The sequence below is a fragment of the Prionailurus viverrinus genome, chromosome F2 (genome assembly GCF_022837055.1).
Source record: "Prionailurus viverrinus isolate Anna chromosome F2, UM_Priviv_1.0, whole genome shotgun sequence".
NCBI lineage: Eukaryota > Metazoa > Chordata > Mammalia > Carnivora > Felidae > Prionailurus > Prionailurus viverrinus.
Window position 1 is genome coordinate 81,027,939 of NC_062578.1, and position 25,121 is coordinate 81,053,059.

Below are 25,121 nucleotides of genomic sequence, written 5' to 3' on the forward strand. Positions count from 1 at the left end.
TGCCGGAGAGCCCGCGGTGTGCGGGCCGGTCCCCACGGCAGCCGCGGCTGCTGCCCGAGATGTCCACGGCGCCCAGGCCCAGAGGCCGCTTGGTTTTGTCTTGGGAACGTTCAGTCGCCGAGCCATGTTTTCGGTCTGGTCTCTGCTGGGTGACTCGTGGTGGCTGAGGGTGGGCAGAGGCCAGATCGCGCGGCCTCCTGGCTGGGAGGGGAGCTGTGTCACCGTCCCGCCCCTGGCGGGCACACAGACGAGCGCGAGAGCGAGGGGCCGCCTGGAGGCGGAGGCTCTAGTGCCCGTTTCCCCGCCTACGACGCCCTCCCCCAAAACCGACATCCAGAGACCGCCGAGGGTCTGGGCAGTGGGACGACAGCGGTCTCACCGGTCTCACCGAGTCGCGACACTAACCGAGCGCTTGCGTTTCAGTGCCCGCGGCGGTCCCCAAGACGACCTCGGAGACCCTCAAGCACAAGATAAACCCTTCGGCAGGAGAGACCCTGCCGCACGCCGTGGACGTCTTGCTCTACACGCCCGGTAGGAGGCCTGCCCTCGCTCGGGGCTGCTCTGTGTCCGGCACCTTGGGGAGCTTGGTTTGCGTTTGGGGTCAGCCCTGAAGTGGGGGGACGGGACGCGACAGGGCGAGCGGGGACCAGGCGGGGGTCTAGTTGTTGGGGTGAGGCCCTGGGCGACGAGGCGAAGCCGGGCGGCCGCTTGTGCCCTCCGCCTCGGGAAGGCCAGGCCCCAGGGAGCCACGGCGACCCCACCGGGGCGAGCGCCCCGTGGATTCTCCGCTCCCACCTAGCCATGCCTCACGTGGCGCAGCACTTTGCAGTTTAGAAAGCGCCTCCACTCACGTCCTTTCTTTCGGGGCGTTTAACCTGGGCCTGCTTCCACTGTGATGAATGGAGGACTGCGCCCAGGGTCTCGCGTTAGAGATTGCAGGCGCGTTTCCCTTGCCCGTCCGAATGCCTGACAACACGGTTCCCCTTCATGTGGCGAGGCTGCGGCCCTGCGTCCGGCAGACCTCCCGGCCGAGGCGCCACGGAGGCTGGACGGGAATCAGCGCCGCGAGGGGCCTCAGCCTGAACAGACCGCCGTCGTGTCACAGGCGCAAAACCGTCGAAAATGCTCTGGCTTAAGTCTGACTTGGAAAGCGCTGTGGGGCGGGCCGCTCTGAGGGCGCAACGTGTTGGAGAGCAAAGGACTTCGTTCTGGGCAGAAAAGAACCTGTGTTCTGGCGCTTTGCTTCAGCTCGTCATGGCGTGAGCTGAGCGACAGGGAGCATCACGGATGTGCCCTCCTGTCCCCGTCGCCCTTTGCGGTTATGGCTCCACAGCTGTCTCCCAGCCCACCCGGTTCCCGAGGGCTGATGGCAGCTCGGCGGCAAAGCAGTTTCCCAGCACGAGAGGACAGTTTATCTCGTCAGCGGGTGTCCTGAAGACCCAGCAAGGGGACACACTGAGCGCGGAGGAGGACAGAGCGCGGTTGGACCTCGGGGCCCTGGAGACTTACCAGGTTCATCCGGTCGAGGCTCCGTGTTGGCTGTAACACTGCAGACCAGTGGGACGGGTTTTTTTGTTTTTTTTTTTTTAAATGTTCCTTTACTTTTGAGAGAGAGGGAGACACAGCATCTGAACCAGGCTCCAGGCTCCGAGCTGTCGGCACAGAGCCTGATGCAGGACCCACGAACCGTGAGATCATGACCGGAGCCAGAGTCAGACGCTCAGCCAACTGAGCCACCCAGGCGCCCGAGACAGTTTTTATTGTGGTGTCTGGATAAATGAGTATTTCTACAGTTAAGTCGGTTTCCTGTAAATCAGAACCGACTGGACTGTGGGCTTCCTGTCACGACGGGCTAGCTGGTTCAGACCAGCCGTCCCTCCCAGAACATCTAGAAGGGCCAAAGCACAAAACGACCACGGAGAATGGTGGAGCCCCTTCTTCCTGTGGAGCGACTGCCAGTTCTGTAAGCGGCATCTCAGAAGCGAGGAAGTGAGCAGAGCTGTGGCCAGTGCCGAGGGGCCGGAGGGACAAAACTGGTCAGGACCCGTCGAGAAGGGGACTACTGGTAAACCCTTTAGCGGTGGCTCCGGACCCCTCTGGTTACCCAAGCGCTAAGGAGCCAGCCCTCTGGCCTCGAAGCATCCCGGTCCCTGGTGAGACTGAACAGTGTAGGATGGTATCTCCCCAAGGGGGCCAGTGGAACGAATACCCCAGGAAGAGTGACACATTCGTGTCTCCTTGACGTGTGACAGAGGTGATACGACAGAGCAGGGGTTTGAGGGAAGGACTGTCTTTACCATATGTGACGTCAGGGGTGTCGCGTCTCACATGGAAAACACGAAGCTTGACCGCACGACAGATCACACAGTCGGTTCCAGGTGGATGGAAACCTACGCGCGAAAGCCACTGACGCACGTAAATGAAGACAGCACCCAGCTTCTAGCAGAGAGCAGAGGAGAGCATGTTCGTGACCTTGGGGTAGAGAAGGAGACTGTACGTCCACGCGAGCCGTGAAGGAAGAGACTGGTAGAGTTCGCTACTGAGATGATGGAATTGTAAACAGACACTTTGGAGGGAGCGAACCAGGTGGTCGCAGAGTGGGAGGGGCGCTGGCAAGGGCTCGGGTCAAGGGCGGGCACAGAGTGGCCGCACATCCGGGAGAGGAGCACAACCCAGCTCAGAGATGGGCAAGAGACCTGGGGTGCTGGAGGGGGGCGGGGGGGGGGGGCTCTGTTGGTTGTGCATCCGATGCTTGACTTCAGCTCAGGTCATGATCCCAGGGTCGTGGGATCGAGCCCCACGTCAGGCTCTGCTCTGACAGCAAGAAGCCTGCTTGGGATTCTCGCTCTGCTCGCTCTCTGCCCCTCCCCCGCTCTCAAACATCTTTACAACACGGGCGAGAGAGGTAATACCTCACCACAGAGGACAGCCCCCACGTGTCCGCTTAAAGGCCGCAGCCTCCTGAGCAGTTAGGGAAATGCAAAGACATGACAGTCAAAAACCCAAAAGCTTCATGCCCTCGGAACGGCCATCGGAGGGCCCGCCCCACCGGGTGCCGGTGAGGATGTGGGGCCGGAGGCGGCGGCTCCTCTCCCGGCTCTCCACGCCGCACCCCCTTCCCGCTTTCCACGCCTGGCGCACCCCTGCTGCTCCTCTGCCCCCTGCCCGGGACCCCCTTCTTCAGCGACGGCCCCGCCCCGGCCCTGCCGACTGCGGCTCTCCGGGCGGAGCCGGCTCCCTCCCGAGACTTCAGGCTCCAAAGCTCGTGCTCTCTTCCTGTCCGGGGCACCCGGCGTGGGCCTGGCCCTCGGCAGGTACTCAGGCAGCGCCGGTGCCCGAGTGATGGCACCGGTCACGTGCACGTGCATCCAAGGGTTTCCCTTTGAAAACGTCTTTGGGTTGTTTACTTCTTCAGGGCATCTAGACCCGGCAGAAAAAGTTGAAGACGCTCACCCCAAATTATGGTGTGCTCTAAGTGAGGGCAAAGTGATCGTGTTTGACGCCTCCTCCTGGACGATTCACCAGCACTGCTTCCGAGTGGGCACTTCTAAGCTGGTGAGTAAGCAGGGCGCGGTGCAGGGCGGCACTTTTCCAGACAAAGCTGCGATTCTGCAAAGACGGAGAAGTCCACCTGGGCCCGGCAGTGGGACAGGGTATCCCACAGCATCACTCCGTATTGTCAATAGCAGGTCTTTAGGTTTTTTTGAGAGAGAGACAAGGCATGTGTGAGTGGGGGATGGGGCAGAGGGAGGGAGAGAGAAAGAGAGGATCTTCAGCAGAGCCCAGTGCGGGGCTCGATCCCACGACCCTGGGATCGTGACCTGAGCCGAAATCGAGTCAGACACGCAACCAACTGAGCGTCCCGAGAACCCCCGTTTTTATTCTAAGTTTAATTTTTTCATTGTGATTCTTAGTTATGTGCGTTTCAAAGACTTTTTAAGGAACAGAGTAACTTAAAATCCTAGTTATAATCAAGTCGAAAGGCCGCCTTGTGAGGCCATCTCTGCTGTCCCCAGTCAGGCCAGGTAACAAGTAAAGCAGTAAGTTCTCCCAGTTACATACGTGAAAACGCTGTCCTCGTCTCACCGAGATTTTCTTTGCTGTTGAACACGAAAGAAACTTGGGTAATTATTTCAAGAAAGTGCTCCCACCTCTGGACGTTGCAGTTCAGAGCAGGCCACCTAAGGTATCTTTGGGCTGCGAGAGAAAGACATTTTACTAAGGTTATACCAGTTCTCAGGGAGATGCCTCAAAAGAAAGGGCTTTTTCCAAATGATTATTTCTGAAATTAGTAAGCAGGCTTCCTTTTCTAATTTATGGGACTTTTGTCGGTAAAATTAAAGCTAGCAGTTTTTTAGAAACTCTTTCTTCGGACTTCAAGAGGAGGAGCAATGAACCACCGTCCACACTCACTATGCCTGGGGTCAGTTCTGGTCTCACCCCGTCCACCACGGTGCCAGGTTTACTCGGAAGCCTACTCGTATTTGGAAATCTGTGTTCGGTTGCCAGGAGAGGGTTGCACGTGTCACGGATGAACACAGGAGAGACCGTCCTCAAGTGGAAAGTGAAGCGGCTCAGGAAACTGCAAGTCAGGAAGGCGTCAGGAAGGCGTCAGGAACGCCTTTGAGTGACGTGGTTGGATGGGTTGAGATGCTCGCATAAGCACAGCTCTGTTTCACGTGTTTGTGCGACCTGTGGGTCTCTCCAGTGTGTCAGTCCTCAATTTCTAATTTCCAAGTCTCCAGAAACAGGGCACCCGGGTGGTTCGGTGGGTTCAGCGTCTGACTTCAGCTCAGGTCACGATCTCAAGGTTCATGAGTTTGAGCCCCACATTGGTCTCTGCTGTCAGCACAGAGCCCACTTCGAATCCTCTGTCCCCGTCTCCCTCTGCTCCTTCCCCTCTCAAAAAGAAATGAGCATTTTTTTTAATAAGTTATACAGGGGCATCTGGGTGGCTCAGTTGGTTAAGCGTCTGACTTTGGCTCAGGTCGTGATCTCACGGTTTACAGGTTCGAGCCCCGCATCGGGCTCTGTGCTGACAGCTCGGAGCCTGGAGCCTGCTTTGGATTCTGGGTCTCCCTCTCGCTCTGCCCCTCCCCCACTTGCACCGTCTCTCTCTCTCTCTCTCTTTCTCTCTCTCAAAACTAAATTTAAAAAAACTTAAAAAACAAAGTTACACAAAAACATCTATAAATTACCATTGGTTGTTGACTTTTCTAGGCCGGAAACCCAGAGAACCCTGTCTCGCTGCAGAACGGAAAACCGCGGGCAGTTGTGTTTGTGATTAGTCTAGTCCTCATTATTTGCACGCTCCATGTCTGCAAATTCACCCGCTTGCTAGAGTTTATTTTAACCCTGAAACAAACACGGTATTTTCACGGTTATCCGCAGACGCACACGTGCGGAGCGGGGGAAGGAAGCAGCTGTTGGTGCGCGTTCCCAGCCGAGGTCAAACCCGTGGATGCTGTGTCTTGTTTCAGCCCCTGCTGGACACAAGGGTCCTCTCTGCGGCCTATTTAGTGCCACGGTTTTGCATTCTCGTGTTGTAATGGTGATTTTTGCTGCTTAAAATGGCCCCCAGTGTAGAGCTGGGGTGCTGTCCAGTGTCCCTAAGCCCAAGAAGGCCGTGACGGGCCTTCGTGAGAGGGTCAGGCACTAGGTGAGCTGCGCTCAAGCACGAGTTGAAGCGCACTTGGCCAGGAGTCCGGTGTTAATGAGTCAGCAGCGGGTAAAAAATCAGATGTCTTTTAAAAAAAATTTTTTTTTTAAACGTTTATTTATTTTTGAGACAGAGACAGAGCATGAACAGGGGAGGGTCAGAGGGAGACACAGAATCTGAAACAGGCTCCAGGCTCTGAGCGGTCAGCACAGAGCCCGACACGGGGCTCGAACTCACAGACTGCGAGATCGTGACCTGAGCCAAGGTCCGCCGCTTAACCGACCGAGCCACCCAGGCGCCCCAAAAATCAGATGTCTTTAGACAGAAGCACTTTGAACACATAACAAGTTTACGTACTGATCGGCAGACAGAAACGTGGCCAGGGCTCGCGGGAGCCGAACCCCGGGTCCCCCCCAGGGGCGGAGGTTCGGGGCTTGCGGGGAGCGGGTAGGACAGAGCTCCTGGGAGTAACGAGAGGGGCCGGTATTCGTGACGCGTTCTCCGCCCGCTGTCAGAACTGCATGGCGATGGCGGAGCAGAGCCAGGTGTGGGTCGGCTCCGAGGACTCCATCATCTACATCATCAACGTCCACAGCATGTCCTGCAACAAGCAGCTCACGGACCACCGCTCCGGGGTCACGGGCTTCGCTGTCCAGAGCGGGCCGCCCAGGTACGGCCGGGCCCTGCCGGGAGAAGGGGCTGCTTGGCTCCCGGGCGGGGCGGGCCGGGAGTCCCTAGGGGGAAGGGTCCGCGGTCGCCGTGGCCACTGCCTTGGGCCGGCCTGTCCTGAGCAAAGTCGCGTGACGTTCTCGTCCGTGTCTGGCCCTGAGTACAGAGGCGTGGGTCTCTGCCGTGGGCCAGCTCCGGGGTGAGCGTGGGGCTCAGGCGGCCACTTCCTCGCCTGTCCTCGGCAGCTGCCGGTCTGCCCCAAGTCTTTGGCTTGCGGACACAGCATCCCGTCTCTCTGTCTTCACACGGTGTTTTCCGAGTCCAAATCTCCCTGATGAGGATGCCCGGCATAGCGGATCAGGGCCCATCCTGTTAACTGTCGCTTGAATACTCCCGTAGAGGCCCTGTTTTCAAGTAGTGCCGCGTTCTGAGGCCCTGGGGGTTCGTGGTGGCCCTTGGCTGGGGGGTGCAGTCCGACTCCTAACACTTTTGCTTCACTCATTCGCTGTCTTTACCGTACTAAGAACGTCAGCCCGAAGGCAGGCACCCGTGTTCTGCTCTTTGCCACGTGTCCTGTGCCTAGAACAGGGCCCGGCACACAGTAGGTCCTCATTTACGGTCACCTGCTTCACCACCTGGGCCCAGGGCCCACGGCCCTGAAGCTTGTCTGCTGCCGTCCTCCGTGCCGCCCTCCCCCGCCGCCCTGTCCCTTAGTTTCGGGGTGCCGTCTGTCCTCAGGCCCGGCTCAGAGAGCAGCAGGTGCCGCCCGGAACCCCAGCCGCTATCACGAGGGGAGGGGGCCGGGATGGCACGTCCTGCGTAAGGGGCTAGATTTCACTCAGCCGCCACGTTAGGGTCTGCGGAGCCGGCAGCAAACACCGACGGGCGAGGACTGGCCTCCTCAGCAAACCGTCTTCTCCCGCGGGATCGGTTAGCCCCTCGCTAATCGTTCCCGCGACACGGGCAGCGTTCGCTTGGGCGAGAATCACCGTGCACGCTGTGGACCTTTATCTAATGGTAACTTCGTTGGCTTCCGTGTCAAGTGTTTTACACCCGTGTGTTCGCACCCCCAGCAAGGTGTATTCGTGCAGCGCGGACGGGACGGTCCTGGCCTGGAACGTGAGCTCCCTGCGCGTGACCAGCAGGCTCCAGCTGCCCGGTGGCGGGCTTTCGTCCATCCGCCTGCACGACGGCTGTCTGTGGTGCTGTAAGTCCTCAGCCTCTGCCCCCACGAGGGGCCCAGAGCCCTGCTTCGGGGGGAGGGAACCCCAGGACGGCCTGCGGCCGGTCTGCTCTGCCTCACGCGTCTTCAGCTGCCTGCCCCCTCCCGTGTCTGCGGCTTCCGGGAGCCCTCTGTGGTCCTGTCTCTGTGTGTCAGCGCGCGGGCTCGGGTTGACCCCACGCTTACCCCTCGGAGAAAGCGTCGGACTCCCCTTGGAAGCTGCCGCCCCACGTTGCGTCCCCGCCCGCGGTGTGTGCCAGTTGTGATCCCTCCGCGTCCCCACAAAACGTGTTGCGTTTGGTACCGTAACCACCCTCGTGGGGCCGCCTGCCTTTCCCAGCCGCGTGCTCGTCTGCCGCGCGTGTCGTCCCCGCAGAGACGTGGGCTCGTCAGTCTGCGCACCTGCGGTGCCGTGAGCAGGCTTGCGCACGAGGCTTCTGTCGTCTTCGCGCCTTTCCGTGCCCCACTGCCCCTTCTGTCTTTGTCGCTCCGTCGAAAAGGACGCGGGAAACGAGAACTCCTTACATTCAGTTTTTCTTTTCAGCGCCACATTTTCTGCGTTTTGCTTTACCTTTTAGCGGTTGCTCTAAGAACTGCAACCCGCAGGCTTACCTGTCACAGCCAGCCTGAAGCAACCAGGACCCCCCTCCACGTATCATGTACGCAGCTCACATGAGTATGATCAGTTCCATTTACCTCCTCCCACCCCTTTGGCTGTCGCTGTTAAGAGCAGTATTTTAATGCTGCCGTCGGGATAAAGCTCGGAAAATATTGTTAACGTTTTTGTTTACGCGCCCCCTGGTGTTGGCCTGTACGGTCACCATTTCGGGGGAGCTTCGTGCCTGGTTTGCCTCTGGCGTCATTTCCCTTAGTGTTTCTCATGGCCGGAGTCGGCTGTCAACAGACCGATCTCTTCCACACACTCTAGCGGTCTCTTTCCAGTTTTGCGTAGCCCTGTCTGTTCCTGATGAGAAGTCCGCCGTCGCTGCTGCTGTTCTGCCGAAACGACCTGCCTGGGGCTGCTTGCGGGCCGTTCTTGGCTTTCGGGAGTTGGGCTACGCTGTGCTCGGGCGGGAGGCCTTCGTGTCTGTCTTGCTTGCTCTTTACGTTCAGTGGGGGAGACTTGGAACCGTTATCTCTTCGAGTATCTCCTTTATCCCTTCGCTTTCTCCATGTCTTCTGGGATCCTAACTTTTTTTTTAATGTTTATTTTTGAGAGACAGAGAGAGAGGATGCAAAGCCGGTTCCAGGCTGACAGCAGAGAGCCTGAGGCAGGGCTCAAACTCACAAACCGCGAGATTATGACCTGAGCCAAAGTCGGGTGCTTAACCGATAAGCCACCCAGGCGCCCCTGGGATTCTGTTTATATACAGTGTGTGTGTGTATTCATTCTAGAATTATATTGGAATATAAGACGTATATTCTAGTATACACATTAGACCATTCGGTAACACCCCACCTGTCTCAGGCTGTACTTTTTTCATGTTTTTCTCAGCTTCGGTTCGGTTAAGACCTAAAGCTTCCTCTGTCCCGTCTGCTGTTGAACCTGTCGGGCAACTTTTCCTTTCAGTCCGAGAGGTTCATGTATTTTACATTTTTAAAGAACCTGCATTTCTCTTCTTTGTGCCCATGCGTTCTCTTTATACTTTCCTGGAAGTTATGACATTTGTTTGCAGGCAGAAGTCCTTCTCTGCCGGATCCCAGGGCATCTGTGGGTCTGCTTCCGTTCACGGCTTTTCTACTGAGTTGGAGGGCTGCCTTCATGCTTGGGGTGTAGAGGAACTTTGTTGTGTCCTGGGTGTTGCTGATGACACATCAAAGAGACTCTGGGTTAAAGCCGCCTTTAAAGAGCGTTATTTTATCCTGGAAGGTCGCTAAATGACTGGCCCATCATCTTGAGCCTGTGTAGAGGCTTCCTTTTAGGTTTTTCTTTGGTCGATATATTGCAGTTTTGACCTTGTTCCTAGAGTACATAACGCTTCGTTCTGGCGTAGTCTTTATTTTATACGCGTGGCTCTTTGAGGGTCTCAGGGAAATGCCCGAGGCACACACACTGGGCCTTCCCAGCTGGATGAGCTACAGCGTTGAAGTAGGTCTCTTCCCAGGCCAAGGATCTAAGAATTTTTACATAGATGTTTGGGCTCCCTCATTTGGGGGTGTTCCCTCTCTTTCCGGCCACACTGGCAGCCTAGCCGTGCCCTCGGCCATGGCGGACTGCAGCATACGCTAGAACACCTTTCCTCGGCGTCCCACAAAGAACCGGGAAGTACCTTTAGGGAAAACCTGGCGTTTCGAGGATCGTAGGCCTCAGCTCTCGCTGATCTCCACGGGCTGCTGTGTGTGTGTGTGCACGTGTGCACCACCCACCCCTGGATGCATTTTGGACTCAGAGCTGACCAGATCTTGGGCTAAAAGATGCCTGTTCAATGCAGGGAGGGAGGTAACAGATTACAATGAGGACAGATAGCTTTGCTGTAAGGACAGGATCCCTTTTACCTTCCAAGTTAACTGAACGCGGTAAGCAGTTTTCCTATTTAACAACAACGAGAAAAGTACAAGACAAACGCAGAGTTCCTTGAGGCAACAGAGAGCACGTGCCTGGAAAGTGTTGTCCCTGAACGAGAGTCACAAGCAGAAATCTGGGTCGCCCATCACGTGTTACCAGTGCACATGCCGGGCCCGTGTCCGTGTCTGTGTAAACTCGGGACATCTGTGTGCACTGAGGCGGAACCTGGAAGATCGTGAGCCTGAGGGGCCGGAATGTTCTAGCCCAGTAGCACCATGTGAGACCTTCGTGTCTCCCCCCGGGGCTGCAGGGGAAGCAGCCCACGCCGTGTGCCCGGGTCATCTCCTAGGTGGGGAGTAGACCCCAGTCCCACACCTGCAGGCGGACGTTTGTACCTTGAGGTTGCTGGCGCACCCGTGGCTCAGGCTGTGGCCTTCCGGTAGGCACGTCCGGGTTCAAATCCGGGCTTGGTCTCTGGGCAGCTGATCACTTTGGGCAGGTCCCTCATGGGCTCTTGGAGTGTGTGTCTTCGTTGGAAAAGTGAGCTAGAGGGGCGCCTGGGGGGCTCAGTCGGTCCAATGTCCGACTTCGGCTCAGGTCATGATCTCGCGGTTCATGGGTTTGAGCCCCGCGTCAGGCTCTGTGCTGACAGCTCGGAGCCTGGAGCCTGGAGCTGCTTCGGATTCCGTGTCTCCCTCTCTCTCTGTTCCTCTCCTGCTCTCTCTGTCTCTGTCTCTCTCAAAAATAAATAGTAAAAAAAGTGAGCTGGAGAGGGTGCCTGGGGGGGCTCAGTTGGTGGAGTATTCGGCTCTTGATATCGGCTCAGGTCATGATTGCTATTTGTGAGTTTGAGCCCCATAAGGGCTCAATGCTGACAGCTCAGAGCCCGACTGGGATTCTCTCTCTCCTTCTGTCTCTGCCCCGCCCCCACTTGTGCTCACCCTTGCTCCCTCTCAAAATAAAATAAACTTCAGAAAGAAAAGTGAGATAGAAATCCCACCCTCCCCTTCGAGAGCCACGGTCCTTGGCGCGCTGAGCCTTGGTGACGGCAGCCTCTTCTGTCCACGCCAGCTTCACGTACTGGGGCTCATTCTGCCAGAGCCGCTTCCTGGGGCCACGCGTCCAGCGCACTGAGGAGGGCTCTGGGGAGGGGGACAGAAGTGCCTGTCCACAGGGTGAGCCCAGGTGCTCCCAGCCAGCAGCAGGTGTCCTGGGGCCTCACGGCTCAGTCCAAGTAGGTAAGGGTTTCTGGCTGTCAGGCTCCCCGTGGATGAGGCTTTGCTTATTAGGTCTCAGAAAAACCACACCGAACGGAGCCTAGAAGCGGGAAGGCGATGTGACGGCAGCTCGCACTTTCCATGACCGAAAACTCAGCTGGGCTTCCAGTCCTGGGGTGGCCACGGCCGGCAGGGGTCCCTCTGTGTCGAGGCCGAGTGCCGGGGGTCCTGTGGTCCGCTCGCAGGGGACGGGAAGCCGGAGTGGCACAGCCCGGGGCCGCTCCCATGTTCCGCCTCGCGGGCTGCTGTGCCCTCCTGCCCCCGTGTGTGCGAGGCTGGCCCGGTGGCCGCAGCGCCGGGGGCGGGCGGCCGAGCAGGAAGCACGGAAGACCAGGACGGGCTTTGCGGCGTTTCTGTCCCTCCGTGTCCGGGGCTGCCCCGCAGCCGGTGTCTCCACGTTCCCCGCCGCCCGGAGCCCGGTGACCTACAGCTCTCGGGACGTGCAGACGCTTGGCTTGCAAGACGACCTTTTCCTTGAGCCGTAAACGGAAGCACTTAGTGGCCTGTGGCACTGTCCCCTGTAGTTCTAAGCGCCGACAGGGTGAGGGCAGGCCGCGCCTTCGAGTGACAGGAGGAGACCCGGAACGTCCGCATTTGCAAAGCCTCAGGAGGGGCCGCGGGGCGGACGGGTCACCGGGGTCCTGGGAGCAGCGTGCCAGCGCCCGAGCCGGCACCGGGCGGCAGCCGGTTGACCCTTCCGGCGGCCCCGGGGCACCCGCCTTCCCTCACGCTGGCTCTTCTGCTCCGCAGGCACAGGTAGCGGCATCGTGGTCGTGACGACAGGTGGATCTCTTCGTCAGGAACTGAAGGTGGAGGAGAACCCTAAGGACGCGAGCACCTCCTTCCTGGGTTTCCAGCTCCTCCCCGAGGTACCCGTCCCGGCAGCGCCCTCCGGCGGCACAGCGGAGCGGGCGCGGCCACCAGCCACACTGTGATTCCCGTTTCAGCAGGAGCAGCTGTGGGCGGCGTGTGCCGGGCTGGACGGCGTCTACATCTGGAGCCTCAGGGACCTGGCCCGGCCCCCTCAGCGGGTCCACCTGCAGGACTGCGCCGAGGTCAGCTGCATGATCAGGGTGAAGAAGCAGGTACGGCCGGGGCCACGCCTCCCCGGAGCACCCCTGCCCCGCCGCCTCCGGCTCCTGCCCTGCCCTCGAGGCCGGTCCGGGAAGGACCGGATTTGGGGGCGCGCAGGGGTCTCCCCGCCCGGGCCCGGCGGCGTGTGGCCGACGCCCCCTCCGTCTCTCCTTGGCAGATCTGGGTAGGCGGCACGGGCCGGTCACAGGGGAAGTACAAAGGGAAAATCTATGTGATCGACGCCCAGAGGAAGACGGTGGAAAAGGAGCTGGTGGCCCACACGGACGCGGTAAAGACCCTGTGCTCGGCAGAGGACAGATACGTGCTGAGCGGGTCGGGCAGCGGGGAGGGGAAGATCGCCATCTGGAAAGTCGAGTGAACGGGGGTGAACGTGCCGAGCCGGGCTGTGCTCTGAGGGCCGCGTGCCTTCCGCCCCTCGCCGGTGCTCCCCGGAGAGGGTGGCCGGGGGTGGGGGCCGGTCTGGGCCCCGCTGGGGGCGGGGGCACCGCCGTGTCCCCTGCACGTGCCCGTTTGGCTCCTCGGCCTCCTGACGCATAACGCACTTTCTCTCTCGCACTTTCCTGATGAAACTGTGCCAACGGTGTTTCGGGTTGGGGTGCTTCTCAGGCAGGCGGATGCATCAACTTGCTAATAACCTCTGTGAAGTTACCCAGTGTTGTCTAGAAGGTTCCAGAACCCATGACCAAGAGCGAGCGCCGGAGCCGGTTGGAAGGGATTTAGCCAGATCACATACGACCTGCAGACCTCATTTCTCTGGTTCTGCCTTCTCTACTTCATTCAATGAATACATTTTAAGCATCAGGCTTACAGGAGACCTACGGCCTTCGGTTGGCTTCTTGTTGCCAGAAAAGTTCACGAGAGGAGGTGTTTTTTAAATGACCGTTTTGTGGTTGAACGGATTTGTGCCTGCCGTTGCTTTCCCCATCAGAGCAGGTGACCCAAGAGGGGACAGGGAGGGGACAGAATGCGATAAAGGTGTGTGCACAGGGGTTGGGCTCACTGAGGCAGGCTCTGGATTTAACTAAGGCGAAATTCTTATAATGAAGAAACCTAGAGAAACTTTTCTACCAAAGATCACAGACGAAAACTTCCGTCTAAAATAGCACACTCAACCTCGTCTTCCGGTGAAGTTGCTGTCATTTACCTTAACGTACGTTTCACCTGTCTGCATGTGGAGTGCACGCCAGACATGTCTGTAGGAGGTGCTTTATTATTTAACCGAAGATGATCTCATTAGCTCTAAATAACTACACATTTGCAGAAAAAGACCTTTTATACGTTTGCACTATAACATTGAGATTTCATTCCCTCAGGGTCCAGCAGGGAGGGTTCTGGTATGGTTATGGGGTGTGGAGGGGGCACCCGCCTGACGCACCGTGTGAGGGCCCGTGGCCTGTCCCCCGTGGACCCGCCACGAGCTCAGCCGCGGAGGGGCCCGCTGGACTCTGCCCTGGGTTTTTGGAATCAGACACTGTGCTGGACCTCACTCACCCTGGGAGGTCTCAAGAGGGTCTCTGGCCAAGTTCCGGTAGCAGCTACAGGATCTCCAGACAAAAGCTTTGACCAGGCCCCGGGCTGGGTCCACAGGACCTAAGCGTTTTGCAAGGTCCAGACCACTGACCCAGATTTTGGGGTGCTCTGGGAATGTGGTACAGAGAACAGCCAGGTGGCCTCATGCCCCCATGACTATGCTTACGAAGGGGGTGTGGGCTCCCGACTTCCAGAAGGAAGACTCGGCCATGAACAAAGCGCGGGAGGTTGAATTCTGCTTTTGCAAACACATGAAAGATTGCGGTCAAATCCTGTCAGAAACACACATGAATTATTTAACGTCCGTCCACACGTGACCAGGCGTTTTCACCTTGTCAACAGTAAATTCCTTTATTAAAGACTGAGGTCTTGTTTTCGTTCTTTATCCAACATTAACCGGTGGGAGAGGTCTGTGAAATAAGACAGGACCCCTTTGGATTTGCTGTTAATTCCGAGCGCCCATCAAGCTGTTCTAATGCAGGCGTTTCATTTCCTTTATTCTTGGTGATAATTTCCAAGATCTTACTTGACAGTGATAGAGTGGCCAGTGGGGCTTGTTGAAATGGAAAGGGTGCTTTATGCCTTCGGTATTTCCTCGGTGACCTGAAGAGGGTCCACGATGACTGAGGTGTCGTGGGAGAGCCCCAAATGAGCTGGAATTCATTCAGCAGACAATGCCTTCCTTGCCTTGGCTTCAGGAACCTGAATTCGGTTGGTACCAAAAAGGTGTTTATCTTGTGCTAGAAGCCAGTCTATTACAGCTTCAGCTCTCCAGCTGTATTTCAGACAACGGGAGAGAAAGCTTGCTTTTGGGTGCTGGCACGGCTCCACAACGCCGACCAGGTCTTGCCCCACTTTAACTTGCTGCTGAAGTTAAACATGATCACTGGTCTTGGTGATTTGTTCTCCGAAGATGTGAACTCACCGGCTGCTCTCAAATGACAGCCTTGGTATTGGATGTGATCGTAACGCCTGAATTAAAAGTGCATCACTTCTGTCCATTCCTAGAAGATCCCTTAGGAAGACGAAGGGGTGCTTTCTCCCCGTGGCTGAGGAGGGTGTGGCTAGAAAGCCAGGCAGAGTTGCCCTGCTGTCTCCAGTGCCTGGAAGCGTTTGTATTTCTTACAGCAACGCCACGGGGCCCCCAGGAGGTGAGGCAGAGAGGCTCCTCTGTGAGCCGCCGCTCAGCTGTACGTGACCCCAAGCGCGCACAGGGACTCCAAAGCTCTGGGTTTCTGTGCCCTGGACTAGAGAGGGGGCCCGAGGCCCTGGGTGAGGCCACGGGGCCGCCCCCTGTAAAGCGGAGGGCGTTCCTTCATGCTGGGTTGGTTTGGTGGCTGTGAAGGGCATTCCGCTGCTGGGCCCAGAACAGCCCAGGGAACATCCACCCAGGCTGCTTGCCGGGCTCTTGTGAAAATATTCAGAAAGAGCTTGTAAAGGTGCAACAGTGGCTGAAGTAGGCTGAGCAGCGGCCCTTTCTGAGGCCCTGCCCCCAGAGGCTGGGGGGGTGGCCCTAGAGATCTCCAGATGAGGTCATCCTGGCTTAGGGAGGGCCCTAAATACAGTGACAGGTGTCCTTAGAAGAAGGGAAGACACAAGAGACCACCAGGCACGTCATCTACAAGAGATGCACGTTAAATACACAAACACCCGGGAGAAGAGCCCGGGGCCAGTGGGCGGGGGTGGGGTGCATACCGCTATGCGTGTCCCACAAAACAGCCTCCAACTCAAGGTACAGACACGGTGTGCGTGGTGCTGAAAAGGCAACTCAGTTCATAGTGATGCCATTATTAATTCATACATGTAATAATCCTTGAGAGCACTTAATGGAGATTCGAGACCCTTGAGGGAAACGTGGAGGAACCATAGGAGGAGATGGTCACGTCCACAGTAGTTGGGAGACGTTAACACCCTTCTCTTCGGTAAGTGACAGAACCGGTGGACCAAACATTCACAAGCACATAGAACATTCCCCACCGTCCACCAGCGAGACCTGGCATTATACGTTACCCCTCACAATAGCAGAATATCCCTTCTTTTCAGGTGCACATGGAGTGTTCACCAAGCTAGACCATGCGCTGGACCATAAAATAAGTGAAAAAATCTAAATCTTACAGAATATGTTCTCAGACCATACCAAAACTTAAACTGGAAATCAACAGCAGTAATTGCCTAAAAATCCCCAAGTTGAAATTATGTTGCAAATTAAAAATTACTTCCAAATAACCTATGGGTCAACAGTATCACAAAGGAAATTAGAAAATACTAAATTTGTGGGATGCAGTTAAAGCAGTCCTTAGAAAAGCTATAGCTTTAAATGCCTCTATTTTTTTTTAAGGGCTTTGTAATTTATTCTTTTTCTTTAAAGCTTGTTTATTCACGTTGAGAGTGTGTGTGCACGTGAGCGAGGCAGGGGCAGACAGAGGGAGGCAGAATCCCAAGCAGGATCCATGCTTTCAGCACAGGGCCCGATGTGGGGCTCGATCCCATGAACTGTGAGATCATGACCTGAGCCGAAACCAAGGGTCAGATGCTTAACCGACTGAGCCACCCAGGCGGCCCCAAATGCCTCTACTAGAAGAAAGGTTTAAAGTTAAACCTCCATATTTAATCCAAAATAAGTAAAGGAGGGAAATAACAAAGATAAGACCAAAGTCAATGAAATGAAAAACAGAATCAACAAAGCCAAAAGTTGGTTCTGTAAAGTAATTGGTAAAGTCTAGTAAAACCAACCACGAAAAAAGGGGCAAATTATCAACATCATGAAAGGATGATCTCACTGATAGACACCAAAACGGTACCATGAACAACTTTATGGCAATGAAGTTCATTCAATATACACATTTCTTGAGAAACACCTTCATGAAACCAGTGCAAAAAATAGAAAACAGCCCTGGGAGCCCCGAGGGCACAGTTGCTTACGTGTCCCGATTTTAGCTCAGGTCATGATCTCCTGGTTCTTTGGGATGGAGCCTCTTACAGAGCTCTGCGCTGACATTGTGGAGCCTGCTTGGGATTCATTCTCTCTGTCTCTCCCCCCACCCCTCCAAGCGCTCTCTTTTTCTCAAAATAATCATTTAAAAACAATATTAACAGTCCTACATCTACTAAGGAAATTGACTTTAGTCAAAATCCTTCCCACTCAGAAAACCCCAGGCCTTGTGGATTTCGTTGGTGAATCTAACAAACTCTTAAGGATGGAATATTGAAAACCCACAGAAATGTCTCAGGATAGAGAGCACTTCCTGATTCACTTACGAGACCAGTGTGACCCTGTACTAGAATCTGACAAAAATAAAATTACAGATCAGTTCCCCTCAACCATGGATGCAAACTTTCTGAACAAAATATTAGCGAACTGAATCCGGCAACATTTTAGAAGGATAATACAGCATGACCAAGTGCATCCAGAGATGCAACGTTAATTTAACACTTGAAAATCATCTGTAAATTCCACATGTTAGCAGAATAAAGGAGAAAAGCCACAACCGTCATCTCCACAGATGCCGGAAGAAACGGACACAATAAAATAGCCATTCACGATAAATATGCTGGCAAACTGAAAGGGAACTTCCTCAGACTGATAGCACCCTCGGGAACCTGCCGCAGACGTCATACCTGATGGTGGCCATCTGGCTACTCCCCTCCCCTCTAAGACGGAGGACAGGGTAAGGACGCACACTTTCGACCCCCCATTTGACACCGCACGTCACGTCCTGGCCAACTGCACGAAGGCAAAAATAAATAATTAGAAGATTGGACCAGAAGGACAAAACTATCAGGGCACCTGGGGGGCTTAGTCAGTTGAGTGTCTGACTCTTGATTTCTGCTCAGGTCATGATCTCAGGGTCGTGGGATTGAGCCCCGAGTTGGACTCTGAGTTCAGTGTGGAGCCTGCTTGGAATTCTCTCAGTGGGAACCCTCTTGCACTGCTGGTGGGAATGCAAACTGGTGCAGCCGCTCTGGAAAACTGGAGCTTCCTCAAAAAATTAAAAAAAAATTAAGAACTACCCTACAACCCACCAATAGCACTGCTAGGAATTTACCTAAGGGATACAGGAGCGCTGATGCATAGGGGCACTTGAACCCCAATGTTTGTAGCAGCACTTTCAACAATAGCCAAATTATGGAAAGAGCCTAAATGTCCATCAACTGACGGATGGATACAGAAGCTGTGGTTTATATACACAACGGAAAACTACTTGGCCATGAGAAAGAATGAAATCTGGCCTTTTGTAGCAACATGGATGGAACTGGAGGGTATTATGCTGAGTGAAATAAGTCAGTTGGAGAAAGACAGATACCATGTTTTCACTCAGGTGGATCCTGAGAAACTGAAAAGACCATGGGGAGGGGAAGGGGAAAAATAGTCACAGAGAGGGAGGGAGACAAACCATGAGACTCTTAAATACAGAGAACAAACTGAGCGTTGATGGGGGGGTGGGGGAGAGGGGAGAGTGGGTGATGGGCTTTGAGGAGGGTGCTTGTTGGGATGAGCCCTGGGTGTTACATGTAAGTGATGAACCACGGGAACCTACCCCAAAACCAAGAGCACACTTTACGCACTGTATGTTAGCCAACTTGACAATAATTAAAAAAAAAAAAAAAAAAAGGAATTCTCGCTCCCTCCCCCTGACCCCTCACCCACTCACACGCACGCACGCACGCACTCTCTCTGGGAGAAATTAAAAAAAAAAAAAGACAAAACAATCGATTCATAGCCAGCCTTATTGGTTACATTAATCATAAAGAATCTATTTTTTAAGAAACTACGAGAGCAAGCAAATTTAGCAAGATCGTGAATACAAATATAATACAGAATGACTGCATTTCTGTATTTTATTTTATTTTTAAAAATTTTTTTTTTCAACGTTTATTTATTTTTGGGACAGAGAGAGACAGAGCATGAACGGGGGAGGGGCAGAGAGAGAGGGAGATACAGAATTGGAAACAGGCTCCAGGCTCTGAGCCATCAGCCCAGAGCCTGACGCGGGGCTCGAACTCACGGACCGCGAGATGGTGACCTGGCTGAAGTCAGACACTCAACCGACTGCGCCACCCAGGCGCCCCAGCATTTCTGTATTTTAACAGCAAAAAGTTGGAAAATGTAACAACTAGGACTTACTTTAAAAACACATCAAGTAGGAATAAACTTTAAGATGGGCGAGACCTGTACACTGAGCTCAAAAACACCGCGGAGAAGTTTTAAAAGGCCTAAAGAAATGAAAAAATATACTGTATTTGTGGATGAGAAGGCTAACTACTGAAAGATGTTAGTTCTCTCCAAGAAAACCAAGTAGATTCAATTTAATTCCAGTCCAAATCCCAACACGATTTTTAAAAATATATATTGACAACTTGGTGTGCGCACACACACGTGCACACAGAAGTGCAAAGGTGGATAGTCAAGATGACCTTGTAAAACATCAAAGCTGAAGGACTCACACTGTGATTTAAAGCTTCCCCAAAAAAGGGGCGCCTGGGTGGCTCTATCGGTTCAGCGTCCGACTTTGGCTCAGGTTGGTCATGATCTCGCAGTTCATGAGTTCAAGCCCCACGTCAGGCTCTGTGATGTCAGCCCGGAGGCTGCTTCGAATTCTGTTGTTTCTCTCTCCCTCTCTCTCTGCCCCTTCCCTGCTCACTGTCTGCCTGTCTCTGTCTCTGTCTCTCTCTCAAAATAAATAACCATTTAAAAGAAAAACCAGACTGACAGAAAATATTTACAATGCCGTATCTGCCAAAGACTTAGATCCATAAAATATAAAGAGCCTCTACAAATCAATAAAAAGTCAAACTACTCAATTTGAAAATGGGCAAAGGACCCTTTACCAATGAGGATATATGGATGGCCAATTTGAAAAGATGCTTAAAAAACATGAGTCATTAGAGAAGACGTATTAAACCCCGATGAAATACCACCTGATATTCATTAGAATGGTTAATATTAAAGAGCACAATCACGAATATGGATTAGGGTATGAAGCAAATGAACTTACCGTGTATAACAGTCGCCACTCACTGCTGGACAAAAATAGCATAACCACTTTGGGAGAACTGCCTGCCAGTTCCTTATGGGCACATACCTACCCTACAAGCCCACAATTCCATACTTCGCCTACCCAAGAGGAATGAAAACCTAGGTGTACAAAGAAACTCTTAAGACTATATTCACAGCATCTTTATTTGTTTTTTTGTTTTTTAACATTTATTCATTTCTGAGAGTGAGAGAGACAGAGCATGAGCGGGGGAGGGGCAGAGAGAGAGAGGGAGACACAGAATCGGAAGCAGGCTCCAGACTCTGAGCTGTCAGCACAGAATCCGACACGGGGCTCGAACCCACAGACTACAAGATCACGACCTGAGCTGAAGTCAGACCCTTAACCGACTGAGCCACCCGGGCGCCCCGCAGCATCTTTATTTGTAACAGCCCTAAACTGGAAACCCCCATCAACCAGAAAATGGACGTGGCATGTCCTCACAGTGGGCTACTTACTCTACATCAGTGAAAGGGGACTGACCCGCCACGCAACCAGCAGTGTGGACAACTCTCCGACGGAATGTGCTGAGTGGAAGCAGCCAGGCAGAAGGGCTACCAACTGTATGTTTCCACTCATATGAAGTCCAGAACAGACAAAACCGATGCACAGCGACTGAATTTCACGGCAGTCGTTCCTGATGTCTAATGTCATCGGTCTACGTGTAGGGTGGGACTGGATTCGAAGGCATCAGGAGAACCTTCTGGAGTGAAAGGGATGTCCTGTGCAGACTTTACGTTAGTTACTCTGGGGTGTGCATATGTCAAAACTCGCACACTCACACACCTCTGTGCCCGTCGCTGTAAGTTCACCTCAATTAAAAACCACAACAAACAAAAGTCACTATGGATCCTATAAGCTATTGGGAGAGATAATACGGGGATATTTCAAATTGGATGCCAATAAATTTGACAACTCGGCTGGAACGACAACAGTATTTGAAAGGCACAAGCAACCAAAGCTCATTCCAGAAGAAACAGAGAACCTGGGGAGCCCTCTATCGAACCAAGAGATTGAACCCATCCCTTAGAACCTTCAAATGAAGAAAACTTGACAGAGAATTCGCCGATGAGCTCTCCCAAACATACAGGGAATAAATATAAATTCTATGCTAATTTTTTTTTCATAAAAACAAGAAGAGTGAATACTTTGCCGTCTCATTTTATGAGCCCAGTATTACCTGGCTACCAAAGCCAGACAAGACATTACAAAGGGAACAAACAGAACCATTTCGTTTCATGAGCCTTGAATCTTTAATAACATTTTAGAAATTCGATTCCGGCGATAAATAACAAGGACAATACCTACAACCAAGTGGAATTCATCCCAGGAATGCAAGCCTGGTATATAACATTCGAGACCGGCTGATGGATTCACCCTATTGACAAACTCAGAAAGAGAAACCACCTGTTCATCTCAACAGACTCAGAAAGCACACGTGACAGGATGCAGCGTCCACGCACGACGAAAGCTCTCCGCGAACCGGGAGCAGAGTGTCGGCTCGATCAGGAGCCACTACAACGGCCCCATAGCAAACACTACACTTAACGGCCAAAGACCCCACCTCTCCCTCTCGATTCAGGAACAAGGCACTCTTCTTTCCCTCGGAGACTAGCAGAAAATACTCGAAAAATATTTACCAGACGAAGGACCTGAGGCAAAAAGTGCAGCTGGACATTCCACTCCGGAAGAGGCACAGATGGCAAACACAGGAAGGAGGCTTCACGTGCAAGGCCGTGCTCACTACAGCCAGAGCGAGACCGCGTGTTACACGAGCCGGTTTCAGCTGCACTGGCCAGAAGCCGGCCACGAGGTGAAGCACCTAGGACCCTCGGTCCTTGCCGGGGGCGTGTGGAGCCCCACTGGGAAACACCGGGCGGCTTTTCATAGAGTTAAAATCTACACACCCACAGGACCCAGCCATCCCTCTCAGGTGCTTCTGGAAGAGAAGGGAACACTCAAAGTGCTCGGCTGTGCACCGCGGTTTCGGTCGTAATAACCACAACGTACAAACAGTCTCCGTGTCCATGAGCTGAATGGATAAGCACACGGGGTGGCATGCTCGTTTACCGGGGCCCTCATCAAAGTAATGATACCTGAAATTACGTGGGTCTCAAAAATTCTATACAGAACGAGAGAAACTGTGCACAAAAGCCGTCCCCGCCATGTGATTCCACATCCATGAACTCGAGGCAACGATGGTGGTGACGCAGAGCAGATCCGTGGTTGTTACACGTGAGAGGTGGCAGGAGGCATGCCTATGACAGGGAACACGTGTTGCCGTGAACATGTGTGTGGAGGTTTTTGCCTGAACACGTGTTTGCACTTTCTCTGGGGCGCACCCCTTGGCGTGTTTGAAACTACTGGGTTGTACCACAGCTGTGCGTATGTGCAAGCTTTTGAGTCACTCTAGATCACGATTACAGAGGTGGATGCCATTATGTTGATCCCAACGTACCAAGTTGTGCATTTAATACTGGTCAATCTTGGGGACGCCTGGGTGGCTCAGGCGCTCGAGCGTCCGACTCTTGATTTCGGCTCATGTCATGATCCCACAGTTGGTGAGTGTGAGCCCCACGCCGGGCCACACGGTGACCGTGCACACAACCTGCTTAGGATTCTCTCTCCCTCTCCCTCTGCCCCTCCACCACTTGCACGTGCACACTCGCTCGCTAGATTTAAAAAATTTTTAATTTCTTAAAATGATTTTTTTAAATAAAAATAAAGCCGGTCAATCTTATTGCATGTAAATTATACCCGAATAAAGCTAATTTTTAACACACACACACACACACACACACACACACACACACACATGCAATCTTGTCACATGGACAAGATGATGCCAAATCTCTACTCACTCTGTACGGTGTAGACCCAGCCAGGTCCCGAGTCTCCTGTGCCTATTCCTGGAGGACCGCCTTCCAACAGGTAGATCGGGGTGGGGTATGTCAGTTGCCTCCGGATCCCCCTCTTCAGGGATCCTCTACCTCTGCTCGGCACCGCGAGCACTTCAGATTGCGCCTCCTTGTTCAATCGGCTTCTGTCTGCTTTCCATCCCTCCAGGACTCCCGCCCTTGTCTGAGTGTATGTGTGTGTATGTTTCCTTTCACTTCTAAGAGCCTGGAACGTGACACTGTCCACCTTTTGGTATCTCCCAGAGCGGTTTCCTGACCTAAAAATTATAATACGGTCTCCTCCCCTCCATTTGTTGGAAGAACCAAGTACCACAATGATGAAAAGAGCCGTGCAAATGGAAGCAAATAAAAAGCTGATAATTACAGCTGATGTGTTCTCCAGACTGAGTTAACAGCCAGCTGTGCGACCTCATGAATAATTGAGCTCTTTTCACAAACTGTTCTTGTCTACATACACCCTACTTGAGGTGTCCCACTCTGCCCAGGAAAATCCTCAAGCGCGCCACCCAGAAAAATTACATTACTGCTGTCTTTAGAAAGATGCATGTGATATACACAGGTAAACAGATAAAGAAAACTTCACTTTCTAACAAACACCCCCCCCCTCCCCCCGTTCATCCTGTTAGAAGGATGTAGTGTCCCTAGCCACCTGAGTGGCTCAGTCGGTTGAGCATCCGATTGTTGATTTTGGCTCAGGTCGTGATCCCAGCTTTGTGGGATCGAGCCCGGCAACAGCACCGCGCTGAGCTCGGAGCCTGCTTGGGATTCTCTCTCCCCTTCTGCCCCGCCCCTGCTCGCGCTCTCTAAAATAAAAATAAAAGTCGCAGACCTACATGTACTAACAAGATGATTAAATATCCCGCTAAACAGAACACGCAGACTGCAAACCCTGCCGTGCCTGCGTTTTTGTGGAAACAGCCGATTCTGCGGTGGCGCGAAGGGGGAGGCGCGGCCTGCGGGCGGCAGGGGGCGCTGTGGCTGCGGGCGCGCAGGAGCCCTGCGCGCCGGCTCTGCGGCCACCGGCCGCTCTGGCTGCGCCCCCCTCCCCTCAGCCCCGCCCAGCGCCCCCGCCCCCGCCCCCGCCCCCGCCCCCGCCGTGGAGCCTTTGAACCAACCAACCTGTGGTCCCGGCTCAGAGGCGGCCTTGGGCCAGCCCCACCCCCCACCCCCGCCCCATTTCCTCTGGGGCCGAGCAGGGGTGGCAGCAGCTTCCGCAAAGCAGGGCCCCACCCGGCCTGAGGTGCAGGGACCCCAGCCCGGCGGCCTGGCTGCTTACCTGTGTGGCCGCAGGTGCCCGCCAGACCTGCGGCCACGCCGGCCCGGGGCCCTAGCACTGGATGGCCCCTGACAGAGACAGTGACACGTGACCAGCCATGCAGCACACGGGGTGGGCGTCCTCCCAGGCAGGCTCAGCCAGAGCCCTCAACCTGGACCAGGAGAGGCGGGCAGGGCCGAGACCTCCTCAGCTCTGGCAGAGGGAGCTGGACTTGGGGGGGGGGGGGGGGGGGGGCTGAGTGAGGCCCCTGCTGGGGTTCCAACGTGGGTCCCCAGGTTCGTGAACTCGGGGGCTGGGATTCCGGAGACTTCAGGGGCCCATACTCAGTCCACGCTTACTGGCAAGCCTTGGGGCTCTCTGCCCGCCCCCCACCGGACTCACGCCGGCTGGGGGGTGGGCAGGGGCAGCCCCGGGGTCCCCAGCCCAGACACAGGGAGGGGCCCTGGGTAAGTGACGCAGACACACCCACATGGTCACCTGGTAGGGAAAAGTTTATTACGATTTAACCACAGAGTGACAGCAAAACAGACACAGGGGGGCCCTGGTCACAGGCCAGGAGGAGGCAGAGCGTTCCACAAACAGAACCACGTGCACAACAGAAATGAACACACAAGCCGAGTATATACCTGAAAACAAGCACAGAACCAGAGACTCTGTGCAGGGACACACACACACACCAGGCCACTCCGGCCACCGGATGGAAAGGTTAACGTGCGACACTACACTCTGCTTTATGATCCCCTTTCCCCATAAAACATGTGTTTAACACACACATGACGTCGTTGCTAAATCAGCAAGAGCTGTTACAGTGCTCCAACTTAATAAGTTGATAAAAACAAGTTGTCCCGTGGCCAGTTCACAATGGAACTAAATAGTTTTGTTCCGAGATGCCTGGGGAGTGTCTCTGGTAACAAGAGGCATTTCCGACAAGCAG

General features: G+C 54.3%; 1 protein-coding gene across 8 annotated transcripts in view; it reads left to right on the forward strand.

Moving 5' to 3' along the window:
- The window catches only part of DENND3 (DENN domain containing 3), a 51,162-nt gene extending 36,842 nt beyond the window's left edge, over positions 1-14,320 (forward strand). For 6 of the 8 annotated variants that reach the window (XM_047841815.1, XM_047841820.1, XM_047841822.1 and 3 more), the window contains 7 exons: positions 424-531; positions 3,416-3,555; positions 6,175-6,329; positions 7,402-7,535; positions 12,084-12,202; positions 12,281-12,418; positions 12,586-14,320. In XM_047841815.1, the coding sequence (XP_047697771.1) occupies positions 424-531; positions 3,416-3,555; positions 6,175-6,329; positions 7,402-7,535; positions 12,084-12,202; positions 12,281-12,418; positions 12,586-12,786 (995 nt within the window). In that variant the 3' untranslated portion in view covers positions 12,787-14,320. Of the gene's footprint in view, positions 1-423; positions 532-3,415; positions 3,556-6,174; positions 6,330-7,401; positions 7,536-8,128; positions 10,710-12,083; positions 12,203-12,280; positions 12,419-12,585 lie in introns of those variants that run through there. The other 2 variants (XM_047841816.1, XM_047841817.1) reach the window with 2 other exon arrangements.
- The last annotated feature ends 10,801 nt before the right edge of the window (positions 14,321-25,121 follow it).